The sequence below is a fragment of the Notothenia rossii genome (genome assembly GCF_949606895.1).
Source record: "Notothenia rossii genome assembly, chromosome: 11".
Taxonomy (NCBI): Eukaryota; Metazoa; Chordata; class Actinopteri; order Perciformes; family Nototheniidae; genus Notothenia; species Notothenia rossii.
In genome coordinates this window covers 55,979,986-55,995,932 of record NC_136910.1, presented here as the reverse complement: position 1 = coordinate 55,995,932, position 15,947 = coordinate 55,979,986, and the positions used below count along the sequence as shown (strand labels likewise).

Sequence of the window (15,947 nt, the reverse complement as noted above, 5' to 3'; positions counted from 1 at the left end):
CCTCTTCTCCATGTCTTTTCTACATCAACATGTGTCCCCTCTTCTTCATGTCTCTTCTACATCAACATGTGTCCCCTCTTCTTCATGTCTCTTCTACATCAACATGTGTCCCCTCTTCTTCATGTCTCTTCTACATCAACATGTGTCCCCTCTTCTTTACGTCTCTTCTACATCAACATGTGTCCCCTCTTCTCCATGTCTCTTCTACATCAACATGTGTCCCCTCTTCTTTATGTCTCTTCTACATCAACATGTGTCCCCTCTTCTTCATGTCTCTTTTACATCAACATGTGTCCCCTCTTCTTCATGTCTCTTCTACATCAACATGTGCCAGGGGGCGCCAGGGGGGTCAAGCAAAGTTTGAGGGAAACTGAATTTTTTTTTTTTTTAAGTTATTTTTTGTTGTTGTTGATGTTATTAATAACTGTATATCTATCAATCTATGTATCCTTTGATGCCAATCTTTTAATATTTTTTGTTTTTGAATCACACAACCGACCTTCAAGCCAATCAAAATCGAGCTGCCGCGACAGAGAGTGAAACTGGGTATCTGCTCAGCTTTTGGAGCAAGTGAGAGCTAGTGAATATTTCGCTCTGCAGCTGGATGAGAGCACGGATGTAGCAAATGTCGCAGAATTGTTTGCATCCATCAGATTTATTTCAGAAGAGAACTTTGTTGAGGAAATATTATTTTGCAAAGCACTGGAAGGTAGGACCACATGAAGAGACATTTTCCAAGGTTTAGATGAGTACATCATCTCAAACGGACTTGACTGGTCTCGTTGTGTGGGTGTGTGTTCAGATGGGGCAGTGGGGCTATCACAGGCAAACAAAGCGGAGTGACAGCTTCGATCAGGCAGAAGGCCCCAAATGTAGTGGCAACGCTCTATGTTCCATCGGGAGGCACTTGTACACATCATTTAAAAAAACGATTGCAACAGGGGGGTCCCAGCTAGAGGATAATGCTATATGGGGGTCCTTGGCATGGCAACGTTTGGGAACCCCTGTACTAGGGAACCTTTAACATTAGGCTGTATTTGGCTCTTTTCTAGCTGTAACAAATGCCCTCAGTGGGATAAATAAAGGTATTCTGATTCTGATTCATGCACAGCTGCGCTTGGCGTGCAGCATCTCGATGAGCAGGTTGTTGCAGGGCACCCCCCCACTCAGGTGTTTGCAGTACAGGTAGTCTTCGGCCAGGGTGCTGAGCGAGCGGATCTCAGACAGACAGAGCAGCAGGTGAGCGAAGCGTCCAATCAGGTGAGAGTAGGTGCTCAGTGTGTACTCCAGCAGGGAGGATTCAGCCTGCTCGTGCACACTCTCAACAAACTGAGGGTCCTCCAGGTGTTTCACATCTGCCCGGCAACAGAGAAAGAATGAGCAATGAATGAATGAAGAGCAACGAATTGGTGGGAATTGTATTGAGATAATACATTTTACACCTATACGATTAATTAAGGGACTTAAAAACCATCCTTTGCCCCTTGCGCGTTACTTTGATCCAGATTATGGACTAAAGACCCCATAAATACCTTTGAATCTGTTGTCACCAACCTTGGTTAAAGAGGACGAGGAACTTGATGCAGGCGAACTCTTGAGGGTCCACCTTCAGGATGAGCAGCTTCTCCACCAGATCCTGTCCTCTCTGGACCAGACTGGCCAGGGTGAGACCGGCATGAGAGGCAACGTAGGAGAGCTCCATCTGAACAACGAGACACATGAACTGACATGAGGACAGACAGAATCCCTCTGCACTGCAGCTTTCATATGCACAGGTCCAACCTTCTCCACAATAACAATGTTTTGGGTTGGGATTACGTGTGTAAGGGTTATGTTTTGCATCCCTAAAATGTACACAATCGCTCTCAAAATCTCATGTCAGCCCACCAAATATTTGCAGTGTTTTCTTTTTGACAAAACCCAGCATAAATCAGTTATCATCTCTAAATAATTGCAGAAAAAATAACAGCAGTGTCAACAGAGAATGTGCAGTTACACGATGGCTATTTTCTTTCCAATATACTGGTCATTAAAAACGATTTTGGACATTGTTAAGGTTTGTATTACCATAAAACATTATGAGACCTGTAAAATAAAGTAAGATTAGTATCTAGTCCTAACAATGAGTTGGAATTATAAGTATTATAAAACAGAAACTTTGCAATGGGTCTTGGAAGCAGGAAATCAGAAGGAATACAAGAAGTCCCTCTGAAGTAAATGGGAGAATTGTATGAGGGGCCGTACGGGACGTTATTCAGAAATACCGTTCACACACACATGTGAAACGCACTCACACGAATAAACAGACTTTCCGGTCTGGGCCTTCAAAATAAGACGCAGGTGAGTGATTATATGTTCGAACAAATGTCCTAATGGAGGTATAACTTGTGTCTTTTGGTTCAAGTTGTATTTATATATTATTAAGCTACTTTTTGTTAGAAATATTGGATAACAAGTGCTTTTAATTGCAATTAAATCAAGTATTGTTTACCCATAATGCACTTTATACACACACAACGTTGACTATAAAAGCAAGAAAAATGTCTAAATGTGAGTGACTTGAAAGACTGAACACACACACACACACACACACACACACACACACACACACACACACACACACACACACACACACACACACACACACACACACACACACACACACACACACACACACACACACACACACATGAAATGCGATTTCAGTATGTTGTTTGAGAGCGTTTCATATGTGTGTGAGAGTGTTTAATGTGTGTGTGTGAGTGTTTCACATGTATGTGTATGTGAACGGTATTTTCAGAATAATGTCCCTAACGGCCATTAATAGAATTGTATGACCCTTTCTCCAAACAATATGGATGCTATCACATCTGTATAAATATAATATCATAATAAGCGTAAAAACATTAGAACTAGAAATGAACACCCCACTTGGTCCCCATGCTGTGTGGAAATGTGCTCGCTCCTTTTTGTTTGTAAAACATGTTTTCATTGTTAATAAATCATATAATACAAAACAGAGAGAGAGGCAGAAGGACCTCCTGTCCCGTGACCAGCAGCAGGCTGTTCTCTCGGCCCTGCAGCACGTTCCTGCAGACGGTGTCCAGCAGCAGCAGATCGCTCCAGCAGCTGTGCAGCAACTTCATCTGGTCATCCACCTGGGAGCACGGAGAAAATCACCTTATCAACAACATCCTCTCATCGTATCTGAGCTACATTCTTACAATGACACAATTCGCAGGTATAATATAACACTGAGGCCAAAGATGAAGAAGAAGTTCAACTTTATTCATTTACTTTTTCCACTGTTTTTCCATTATACATTGATATCCAAAGGGATTGCCATTGTTTTGCAGCGTGGTGCAGGAATGAGTCTTAAACCTATACGAGTCAGCATTTTACCACTTCCGGGATTCCTTGTCTTGAAGTCAATGTTTTTTTTCATATTCTCGATTTTGTAACACTTTTTTGTTGACTAGATAATTCCATATGTTGCAATACATTCTCACTCCCAACTCATCACATATTGACGATCGGTCAGGGCCCCTTCACGTCACCCTGTTACGCACTGAAATCTGAGAGCGGACATTTGACAAGCGCAGTCAGCGTACAGAAGCAGCCTGAGTGCGAGGAGAAGGTTTTAAACTGGAAACCAGGAAATCTGTGCAAGCGGAAGCACAGCAAATCTAAGCGCAAGGACAGGGTTTGACTGAAAGAAATACAAAATATGAACGTGAAATCAATAAATGATGCTCTCAAATTGAAAGAACACGCTCTTGAATAAAGATAGGGAATAACCTCCATAATAAATTAGATTTTAAAAATGTTTTATAGAGTAGAAAACAACATTAAGCTCACTGCGGGACGTTGCAGAAATGTGTGTCCCCACTACGTAATCGTAGTCGTGTTCATTTCACGTATTTTGGTGAGACCAGGTTGCTATGGGACGCCCTGCCCGTTGACAACTGACGCTCGAGGGGTACCCAGTGCGTAATAGTGTGATGTGAAGGGGCCCTGACCGATCGTCAATATGTGACGAGTCGGGAGTGAGAATGTTTTGGTTCTTTCATAGTTTTAATGTCTTCAGTATTAATCTACGAAGTAAAACTAAACAAAAACCATTGAATGAGAAGGTGTGTCCAAACGTTTGACTGTACTGCATATATTTGCATACATATTTTTATATATTTTAGTTTTTGTGTTCGGGATTGTGGGAAACAGCATTTCGATCTGTCTGTCTGTACACAAAGACTGACAGAGAGACAATAAAGTTGACTTTGACTTTGAGACATGTCTTACCTTCAGCTGTTTGAAGAAGATGGACATGCGAGCCCACTCCACGATGGAGAACAGCGTCTGGTCGGCCATGACACACATCAGGCTGAAGGTGTTGGGGGTCCCGTTCTCCTCCTCCTGCAGGATCCGAGCAGAGATCTTACTCTGCAGCTGGAGCTCATCTGGATCGCAGCGCAGGAACTCCATCACCAGCTGAGGCATGCTGGGAGCTGGTGGAGCGAAGGAGTGGATAGAAGAAGGGCCTGGTGGGAAGTAGTGGAGTACAAATACTTTGTTACTGTACTTAAGTACATTTTTCTGGTATCAGTACTTTACTCCACTATTTATTTTTCTGACGACTTTTTACTTTGACTTCTTACATGTTGAACACAAATACCTGTACTTTCTACTTCTTACATGTTGAACACAAATACCTGTACTTTCTACTTCTTACATGTTGAACACAAATACCTGTACTTTCTACTTCTTACATTTTGAACCCAAATACCTGTACTTTCTACTTCTTACATTTTGAACCCAAATACCTGTACTTTCTACTTCTTACATTTTGAACACAAATACCTGTACTTTCTACTTCTTACATTTTGAACCCAAATACCTGTACTTTCTACTTCTTACATTTTGAACACAAATACCTGTACTTTCTACTTCTCACATGTTGAACTCAAATACCTGTACTTTCTACTTCTTACATGTTGAACACAAATACATGTACTTTCTACTTCTTACATGTTGAACTCAAATACCTGTACTTTCTACTTCTTACATGTTGAACACAAATACCTGTACTTTCTACTTCTCACATGTTGAACACAAATACCTGTACTTTCTACTTCTTACATGTTGAACTCAAATACCTGTACTTTCTACTTCTTACATGTTGAACTCAAATACCTGTACTTTCTACTTCTCTCATTTTCCAAACAGGCTGGTTCCTTTAGTCTGAATGTGTGTTTGGTGGCGTGATCATTATTATTTAGAGTCATTGCGTGCCTATTGATTTGAACACGATCCGTGTATCCATCATTTCCTGGTCTTCTCTAAAGAAGAGGGACCAATGAAAACGTTGTCATGTTGCCGTTGGTCACCATGGAAACATTCATTAGCTAACAATGACATTATTGTTCTATTAATATAAAGGGAGGTCAGGTACTCTTTAAAACAGCTGCTAGTTATGGGTACTTTTTACTGAAGTACATTTCAAAGCCTCTTTACTTTGACTTGAGTAAAGAAGTTTAGTCAGTACTTCTACTTTCACCAGAGTATTTTTAAACACGAGTATCTGTGCTTCTACTTGAGGAAAGGATGTGTGTACTTTTGCCATCTCTGGGGCCTGGTGAGCCGTTGTTGGAGTGCTGGGATTTCCAGTTTGAGAAGGAGGTGCTCTGGTACTGGGTGGATGGCAGGAGTGAACACAGGTGTGGAGGCTGTGCTGTGGGGAGCGAGGTGCTGGGAATCATGGGAAGAGGGTGGAAGCCAGTGGTGAAGGTCAAGTTCCTGTGGTGGGTGGAGGAGCCGCTGTCCAGTCTGAATCCTCCATCTTGAATCAGAGCGTCTCTCTGCTGCTTTAGGGCCCGATCTCGTTTGTACATCGGACCGAACTTGTTTCTGCCTCCTCGCTTCCTGTCGGCTCGAACAGCTGCGGAGAACAATGGATTTATTGAGAACACACGGTGTTAATTTATCACTTAAAAAATTGTCAGAAAAAAAAAAATCTGTTTTGTTTTTAATTCTGATAATCTGAATTGAGCTTGTTTTAATTTTGGTCATAAGTGAAAACAGACATTGAGTTCTGAATTGCAGAATTTAATAAAAAGAAAGTATTTCCTTTCAGATGGTTTTTCTTTATTTTCAGATTTATTTTAAACTTTTGGTCACATGATCCCAACTCGTGTGGCCCTAATCCTCTTCCATATTAATACTTTATATAAGATTGGGAGGGTTACTTTAAGATGCATTCAGTTACCAGGGAAGATTTTGTATCTGTAACCTAATCTGAGTATCAAAATATAAAAGCTATGTAATCTGATTACTCTCCGTTACTTTTGGATATCAAATGCAATGCAAATAAATTCAAGAGTGTATTATGTAAGACAACAGAACAACGTGACCTTACAAAAAGAAGAAACCAAGATATTTTGATTGTATCGTAGGAAAACCTGCCTTTCATTAAGCCAGGCAGTGAAACACATGAGCACATACTAGAATTTAAAAAAGCAGAAATAAAATCTGAGCCAAAAGAACATTTTCCATTTTTGTTTAATACACACAGTTAAGCTCTCACACACTATTTTATGAACTTATAAGATCTGCTGTATTAAAAACAGAACAAATAAAATATGATCCTTTTACAGCAAACAAAATATACCCTTTTTAGTTTTTTTTAAGAAATGTAACAGTAATGATTGCGTCTTTCTTTATATAACTGTGTCTCCATAGCCGCTCCTCACCTTCCAGTCTCATGCCCACATGGAGACACTTGAGGAACCTGCAGGACGGACAGCGTTTCCTCTGACCACGGTCGATGGTGCACTCCTGCTGCTCCGCACACACGTACTGCTTGTTGTTCTGAACCGTCCGTTTGAAAAAGCCCTGAGAGTGAGGAAGAGGAAGAGGAGGAGGAGAGGTCCACTGAGGAAAGCATGTTCCATATATTCTAAGTATAATCAAGTGTTCAATCAGACTTTAGTTCCACCCAGAGTAAATCCACAAGCTACCCTGCAGTATACAAAGTCATTCAAACTAGCTGCACCTTTACCAGCTTTGAGAACACTTTCATGATCAATGATTATAAAACATATCATATATATTATTCTGAAATGGACCAATCTGCACAATGACTACTTTTACTGTCGCTACTTTCACTATATTTTGATGAGAATACTTTTCTACTTTTACTTGAGGAACATTTTGAATGCAGGACTTTTACTGTAACAGAGTATTCCTACACTCTGGTACTTCTACTTTTACTCAAGTACACGATCTGAGTACTTCTACTTTTACTCAAGAACAAGATCTGAGTACTTCTACTTTTACTCTAGTACAAGATCTGAGTACTTTTACTTTTACTCAAGTACAAGATCAGAGTACTTCTACTTTTACTCAAGAACAAGATCTGAGTACTTCTACTTTGACTAAAGAACAAGACCTGAGTACTTCTACTTTTACTCAAGTACAAGACCTGAGTACTTCTACTTTTACTCAAGGACAAGACCTGAGTACTTCTACTTTTACTCAAGTACAAGATCTGAGTACTTCCACTTTTACTCAAGGACAAGACCTGAGTACTTCTACTTTTACTGAAGTACTAGATCTGAGTACTTCTGAGTATTAGTTTATTTAGCAGGGACAGCTCATATGAGTCAGAGTTAGCCAAGATAGATAAACAGATTTAACCCAAATTTGGACATCTTTTAAAATGCGAAATTCTTTGAAAGAGGCTTTTCAGGGACGGATGTTGTAAAGTCACCCTAAAAACAAATTATACATTTTAAAAGGATTAGTTTATATTGATTTAATTTATCCCTAATTTATTGTTTTGTTACAGAAGCATTTCAACAAAGCATTGCATATAAGATAACATGAAATAAACATAAACAAATAAACAATTAGAAAGATATAACAATACCTAAAGAGTACTCGATACAAAATATACAGCATAAGTTAGACTAAACTTTAAAAGACAAACCTAAGAGGACATCAAAAACAGATATACAGATTATACAATCGTACCAAGCAGTTTTGAAATGAAATGATAAAAGTACCTTGCAGCTCTCACAGGTGAGCAGCCCGTAGTGGTAACCCGAGACTTGATCTCCACACACCGGACACAGCTCCTTCAAACACAGCGCCTGCCTGCTCTCCATCCTGAATACCACACAACAACATCATCAACAACAACATCATCACAACAACATGAACAGGCTAGAATACAAGAAGGTTAGTTCTGACATCAATACATCACACATACATTTTAAATCATGTCCTAATAATCCAGGAAATTAAATGGACTTGTCTTCTGTTACGATAAAAACCAAGCTGGATGAAAATTGAAGTGTTGAATCTAAAAATATATTCTAATGTCTTCTTTGTGCTCGTTAAGTCACCTGCTGTCACTCTCAGTCTGAGTTTAGTAAAGTGATAATGCTGAGTGTTAGAGCGGCGATCAGCCTCCTCCTTTGAGAGGAGGGACAGGATGAAGTTCAATCAGAGGGGCCATCTTTATGCTTCATTTATTCTCTATTGTTTACTAGATTTTGCCACAATCTCTGTGAGCCAATCATGCATTTGCTGCCAAACGTAATCTCCTCTCTGCTGCTGTTATCTGTCGTTTTTAGGCGACATTGTTGCAGCAACTCTCATCCTGTTTCACCTCCAGATCTTCAGCCTCCTCTTCATCCCATCACCAAAACCACCAGCGTCAAAACCACATGTTTCCCAGGTTCCTACGCTGACAAAACTGAAGCGTAGACTTTAATTAAATGTATTATTTCAACAGATTACACATTAGGTTACTTGAAAACAATGATATTAAGTTGAACCTAATATTTTGTATGTAAAGTTAATATTATTGCTTTCAACTAACCTAATACAGTTATGTGAAATCTGTTGACATAATACAATTAATACATTAAAGTCAATGTTTCAGTTTTCGTATTGTTTTCGAAACACCACCCACTTAACAATATGGTCTACTTGTTGACTATTCCTATATGTATTATGTTCTTGTGCACGTGTTAATAAATATTTGGTTACTCAGAAATAACCGTTTGAAATAGGCTTATGCACACAGTGTCTGAAGTGAACACTGCAAGTGACACCAGCAACACCTAGATCCATACATGGTGGTGGTCATCTTTATCCAAAGTGACTAACATACTGAATACTGGACAATCCCCGCATGAGCAATTTGGGGTGAAGTGTCTTGCCCAGGGACACAACGTCAAGCTGACTGCAGTGGGGTTTGAACCTGTGACCCCCTGATCCAAACACCAGTGCACTAGTCCACTGCGCAACACGCCTCACCGTGCTTCTAAAGGGGGTACAGGGAATGAAAGAGAGCTCACCTTACCTGTTTCTTGGTTTAAATATCTGCTGTTTTTCCCCCTGTGTTGGGGTCCTTGCTTAAGGGCAACTTGGCACGGCCCAGGAGGTGAATTGGCACCTCTCAAAACTACCTCCGACGTCACATACGATATCAATTATGTTTTCATAGTCGTTTTCACATTTTGTATTCATGTTTGCATTCCTGCCACCACCACAAGCTCTCTTTGAGTTTTGCTCATTTTCTAACCAACCTTCAGGATCTCTGGTGTTGAGCTGTAGTTTATTGGAGGTTGTACATCACAGGAAGGACCCTGGAGAACAACAGCTGCAGCAGAAACAGACGCAGCATCCTCTGGGATATATTAATGTAATGTAATGGGAACATGGGGTCGTGTTGCTGACTGAGGAATAGAAACCAGCAAGTTTTAGTGCAGTATTTTTATGACACCAGAAGAGGGAGCTGTTGTATTAAACAACTCAACGGTCCAGTTGGAGTTTTATTTGGAGACACTGATGAATGCGAGTAACGCTGTCCTTGTAAGTGTTGTAGTTTTAAACATTTTAAGATCTTTATTTGATACATGACATAGATAGATGTCAGAATCAGAGACGTAATAATTTAAAGTTCACTCGAGACCATTTTTATCCTATTTTCACATGTGTTCTTGCCGTACGTTGTCGTCACACACACACACACACACACACACACCCACACCCACACACACACACACACACACGCACACACACACACACACACACACACACACACACACACACACACACACACACACACACACACACACACACACACACACACACACACACACACACACACACACACACATTTTTGTGGCACATGGAGAAATTATGAATGTATGTTTGTCCCCTCAGATCTGAGACATACGCTTTACTTTAGCCAGCTATAAGGACGTTTAATTACATTAATCACTTTCCTAATTAAAATGTGATTTATATTCTGACTTATTAAATACTTATACTTTTCTGTCCCAATTATTCTAAACATTTGAATGCTCTCACTTCCTGCAGCGACATCAGGTCTTCCTGTCTATTCCTGCTAACCAAGCAGCTGTTCAAAGTGAAACAATAGCCACAGAACGATGTGGTCATTTTCAGTATGTTAGAGGTGATTGCATAGTTTTACTGAGTGTGATCTTTTCTTGAATACACAATATAGAATACACCATTGTTGACGTAAGAATTTATGGATGGACTCCATCCATAAATAGATAACAATAGGCTAGTTCAATATATTCACTGATTATGAAACAGTAAATAAATGTATTACTGCTATTTTTCTGTAATCATTTGTGAAAATGACTGCGACATGAATTCAATAAAAACGGAGCTTTTCTTGATCTTCCTTCATTGTACGTTCTGCAATGATCACGTGATAAATGGAAGTAGCTCTCTAGACCAAATGAACACCAATGAGATGTTGAGCAAAGCGCACTGATTTGATTGACAGGCAAGAGGCGGTGCTTAGCGGTGCTGCAACTCAAATTTGTCCCAACAGCTTCACTGAACACCTGAACCACTTTAAGAGGTGTTTACTTTGCCTTTAGGCTACAGACAACAATACCAAACACAAACATATGTCGCGCCACAGTTAGAGGTTGGGATGTGACCCCCGTGTGGGGCTAACATGCCCATATTTGCTCACAAAATATTGTAGAGTAAAAGTATAAAGTACCTTAATGTGAAAATATGTAAGTGCAAGTACATAGATTTTATACTTTAATAATAATAATAATAATTATAATAATAATACATGGGATTTTTCTAGCGCTTTTCTAAATGCTCAAAGACGCTTTACATAAATTCAGAACAGAAACAATACAAAGAAAACAAAAAACATAAGCAGTAGTCCTTATCCAAGTGTGGAGTAAAAGCTAGAGTGATTAAGTGAGTTTTCAGAGATTAAGAACAATACTTAAAGGTCACCTATTATGCAAAATCCACTTCTTCATGTCTCTTCTACATCAGCATGTGTCCCCTCTTCTCCATGTCTCTTCTACATCAACATGTGTCCCCTCTTCTCTATGTCTCTTCTACATCAACATGTGTCCCCTCTTCTTCATGTCTCTTCTACATCAACATGTGTCCCCTCCTCTCCATGTCTCTTCTACATCAACATGTGTCCCCTCTTCTCTATGTCTCTTCTACATCAACATGTGTCCCCTCGTCTTCATGTCTCTTCTACATCAGCATGTGTCCCCTCTTCTCCATGTCTCTTCTACATCAACATGTGTCCCCTCTTCTCTATGTCTCTTCTACATCAACATGTGTCCCCTCTTCTTCATGTCTCTTCTACATCAACATGTGTCCCCTCGTCTTCATGTCTCTTCTACATCAGCATGTGTCCCCTCTTCTCTATGTCTCTTCTACATCAACATGTGTCCCCTCTTCTTCATGTCTCTTCTACATCAACATGTGTCCCCTCTTCTTCATGTCTCTTCTACATCAGCATGTGTCCCCTCTTCTTCATGTCTCTTCTACATCAACATGTGTCCCCTCTTCTTCATGTCTCTTCTACATCAACATGTGTCCCCTCTTCTCTATGTCTCTTCTACATCAACATGTGTCCCCTCTTCTTCATGTCTCTTCTACATCAATATGTGTCTCCTCTTCTCCATGTCTCTTCTACATCAACATGTGTCCCCTCTTCTTCATGTCTCTTCTACATCAACATGTGTCCCCTCTTCTTCATGTCTCTTCTACATCAGCATGTGTCCCCTCTTCTTCATGTCTCTTCTACATCAACATGTGTCCCCTCTTCTTCATGTCTCTTCTACATCAACATGTGTCCCCTCTTCTTCATGTCTCTTCTACATCAACATGTGTCCCCTCTTCTTCATGTCTCTTCTACATCAACATGTGTCCCCTCTTCTTCATGTCTCTTCTACATCAACATGTGTCCCCTCTTCTCCATGTCTCTTCTACATCAACATGTGTCCCTTCTTCTTCTTCTTCATGTCTCTTCTACATCAACATGTGTCCCCTCTTCTTCATGTCTCTTCTACATCAACATGTGTCCCCTCTTCTTCATGTCTCCTCTACATCAACATGTGTCCCCTCTTCTTCATGTCTCTTCTACATCAACATGTGTCCCCTCTTCTTCATGTCTCCTCTACATCAACATGTGTCCCCTCTTCTCCATGTCTCTTCTACATCAACATGTGTCCCCTCTGTGGAAAGAGACTCTGAAAGTTTCAGGAACAAAGATTCTCTCTCTTTTTGATCCATTTCTATAAAAACCTGTCTGAAAATGAGCTGATCAGATTTTGGCCACTTTGTGATGTCATAACAATTTCTTGTCTTGTGTAACCATTAGCCAATCAGCAACCAAGGTAACCCCCCCCCCCCCCCCCCCCACCTTATCACCTGAATCTCCTCCTAGAGCACCATTGAGTTCTTTGTAACCAAATGTCTCTCAGAGGGGCGTGGGGAGGGGCTCCTTATTTTCATCTAAAGTAACAGACAGAGAATCAGCACTTTGGAAACAGGGATGAAACAGAGGTGATTATGGGTAATACTGCAATGATCTGTTTGGTGTTTCAGCCAATCAGAGACAGGTTCTGTATATATCTGAGACCTATAATATATTGATGAAAAACAGTATGATATGGGACCTTTAAGTACAGTGAGTAAATGTATTTAATTACTTGGGAATAGTGACGAGCAGCAGTAGATGTTTGAACTTTTGGTCCTTCCAGTGTGGATCCTGACAGGAAAGCGAGATCTTGAGCATCTGGATGCAGTTCACAGGCGGTCAGAGCATCTGCAGGGATCTGGGGCAGCTTTGCTTGATCCAGAAGCTCAGGGTGACTGCAGGCATTCTGGCAGGATCTGAGGTAGCCAGGCTGCTCTGGGTTCCTGCGCAAAGTTTATCCAAGCTTTTTTTTCACTGGCATTGGCTTTAGACAAAGGTGAAGACTCCCCTCCATCTGGGTGACCAGCAGAAAATATGCCATGGCAACAAACATGGTAGTATTCTGATATTTAATCATGGCATTTTAATATCTATCAGTTCCCTAGCTGCAGTTATTGCCACTAAATGTGACTCCAAGTAGAAACTTTTGATTTGACTTGAGGATTCTGTCACATATGACTTGAGGTAGCAGAAATAAAGAACCCAAAGCAATCATCTTTTCATTAAACAATAAATAGTCCCACCTGTTTAGAGCGAGCACATCTTTTCATCTGCATGCCTGGGTTACTCTCCAGATCCATTGGTTTGTTTCTGTAATCCATGAGCAGAAACAGCAGGAACCTCAGCGTGTTGCTTCAGCCCATGCACAGTCACTGAAAATAATGTGTAAAGGGCCTCTTTTGCTTTCTGAGGAAACACTGAGTCCCACATTTTATATACACTTTTAAAGGACATGTATAGTGTGGCAGGACAATGAAAAAAAATGTTTTTACAGAATTAGGGGATTTGTTATGTGTCTAAGACAGACACACACACACACACACACACACACACACACACACACACACACACACACACACACACACACACACACACACACGCACACACACACACACACACACACACACACACACGCACACGCACACGCACACGCACACGCACACGCACACGCACACACACACGCACACGCACACGCACATGCACACGCACACACACACACACACAGACACGCACACACACACACACACACACACACACACACACACACACACACACACACACATAACGAATGAAAAAACATGTTTACAGAATTAGGGGATTTGTTATGTGTCTCTAAGCAAAAGCAGCAGTCACTCTTCATAAAAAATACAGCTCAAAGCTAGTAGGGAAATAGCACCTTTTGCATTTCATTTCATTTTAGGGAAACTTTAATCCAAACTAACCTACAATAAATGCAATAAAAGAAAAGGTGCAGTGGTGTGTTTTTAGTCTGTTTCAGAAGATGTGAAACAGGGAGTAGCAAGCAGATTAGCCAATGCAGAACAAAGTGAACATGCTGGAGTGTTTGGTTCAACCTTGTCCTGGATGTCGGAAGCATCTTATCCATTAAAAGCACTGTACGCCAATATCAGTGCCATGAGGTCAGATGACATTTGAAGGTAGATCAGTCAGGAAGGAGGTGCAGCCGTCAAGAAGTGAGTCGACAAGAGCTTTGACCAGAACCTGTGTCGCCCTCTGGCTTAGTAGGAAACATATCTTACTAATACTATAAAGCAGGGGTTTTCAAAGTGTGGGTAGGTGAGCCTCCCCTCAGAGAACATAAGAACAGCCACGCCCCCCATCCCAATTATTATTGCTGTTATTATTATTATTATTATTATTATTATTATTATTATTATTGTTGTTGTTGCTATAATGCAGGGGTATTCAATTGCATTTCAAAGAGGTCCAGTAAGAAAAAATGCAATTTAATGCTCTGTTTTCGCTGTCTACCTTCCGCCATTTGAAATTACTCCGACTGTTTCTCTCCTCTTGTCTCGTCTCTCTGTGTGTGTGTGTGTGTGTGTGTTTGAATCTATCGTGCTGACTGCACCGATTTGATTGGCTGAGTAGCGTCACCTCCTTAAAACATTAAACAATAACTTTTTTAAACCTTTTTATTTTTATGTTTTAAACATATTGTATAAAACTCCCCCACTACTTGGACTATTCCTTGCACCCCTCTAGAATAAGCCCGAATGGTCTCAACCATATTGCATCAGTAACGTGCACTTGTTATTATAACAAGATCGCAAGGACACTGGTAGCGATCGGAAAATTGAGTGTTGTTCAGTTTGTGTGTTGTGGAATATGCGTGTCCGTGTATGAAAATATACCACACACCCAATTACAATTGCATGTTCAATTCACTACCCTGGAAGTTAATACAGTTGTTAAAGTTGGAACAGCCTGTGGACAGCCGTTCTTCCTTGCATGTCAGTCGCCGACACCTTCTTACAGAGGGCAGGCACATCTACTGTAGCTGCAGCACGACCCGTATATTTCCGCACGCCGTGTTCTCAAGACATATTTTTTTTAAGATTTTCAACATGGTGGATAAATCCTTATATGCTCCAGGTAACACACTGAACGTCAACTTTGCCTCCTTATTACACTCACCCCTACTTTAGTGGGAACAATGAGTCTGCGTCTTTGATGCACACAGGAATAAACGCAGATCATACTCTGGCTGCAGCCTTTACCGGTACTTGCTTTTGATCAAAGTCAATGCGGAAAACCTGCACTCACACAGGTAGGTGGAGGTGAAGGGAATGAGCACTTTTACAGCCTTTTTGGCGAGGTGGGGGAACTCGGTCTCCACAGACAGCCACAAGTGGGCAAGTGTCACTTTACTCTTCTTTTTCTCGTTCTTTTGTGTCTCACGCTGCGCCTCCCCTGAAGCTCTCTGGCGTCCCCCAGGGGAGGCGCGCCTCACACTTTGAAAACCGCTGCTATAAAGAGTATATCCACAGGTTGTTGGAGTTGGTTGTCAAGGGTCACACCCAGATTCCTTGCAGTCTACAAAGGGGTCAGATGTTGATAGAAAGGTCATGGATGGAAGAGTCCTTTCATCATCTGCATAGCTGTGAAGCCATGAGAGGGAATGACCAAGTAA

General features: G+C 40.9%; 1 protein-coding gene across 1 annotated transcript; it reads right to left on the bottom strand.

Moving 5' to 3' along the window:
* Nucleotides 1-456: 456 nt before the first annotated feature.
* LOC307025342 (nuclear receptor subfamily 5 group A member 2-like) lies at nucleotides 457-8,162 on the bottom strand (the record flags this gene model as incomplete). Its single annotated transcript, XM_079659977.1, has 7 exons — nucleotides 457-1,355; nucleotides 1,555-1,702; nucleotides 3,039-3,158; nucleotides 4,300-4,538; nucleotides 5,612-5,935; nucleotides 6,747-6,888; nucleotides 8,061-8,162. The coding sequence occupies 7 exons, from the start codon at nucleotides 8,160-8,162 to the stop codon at nucleotides 1,102-1,104; spliced, it is 1,329 nt and encodes a 442-aa protein (XP_079516103.1). The 3' UTR covers nucleotides 457-1,101.
* Between the last annotated feature and the right edge of the window lie 7,785 nt (nucleotides 8,163-15,947).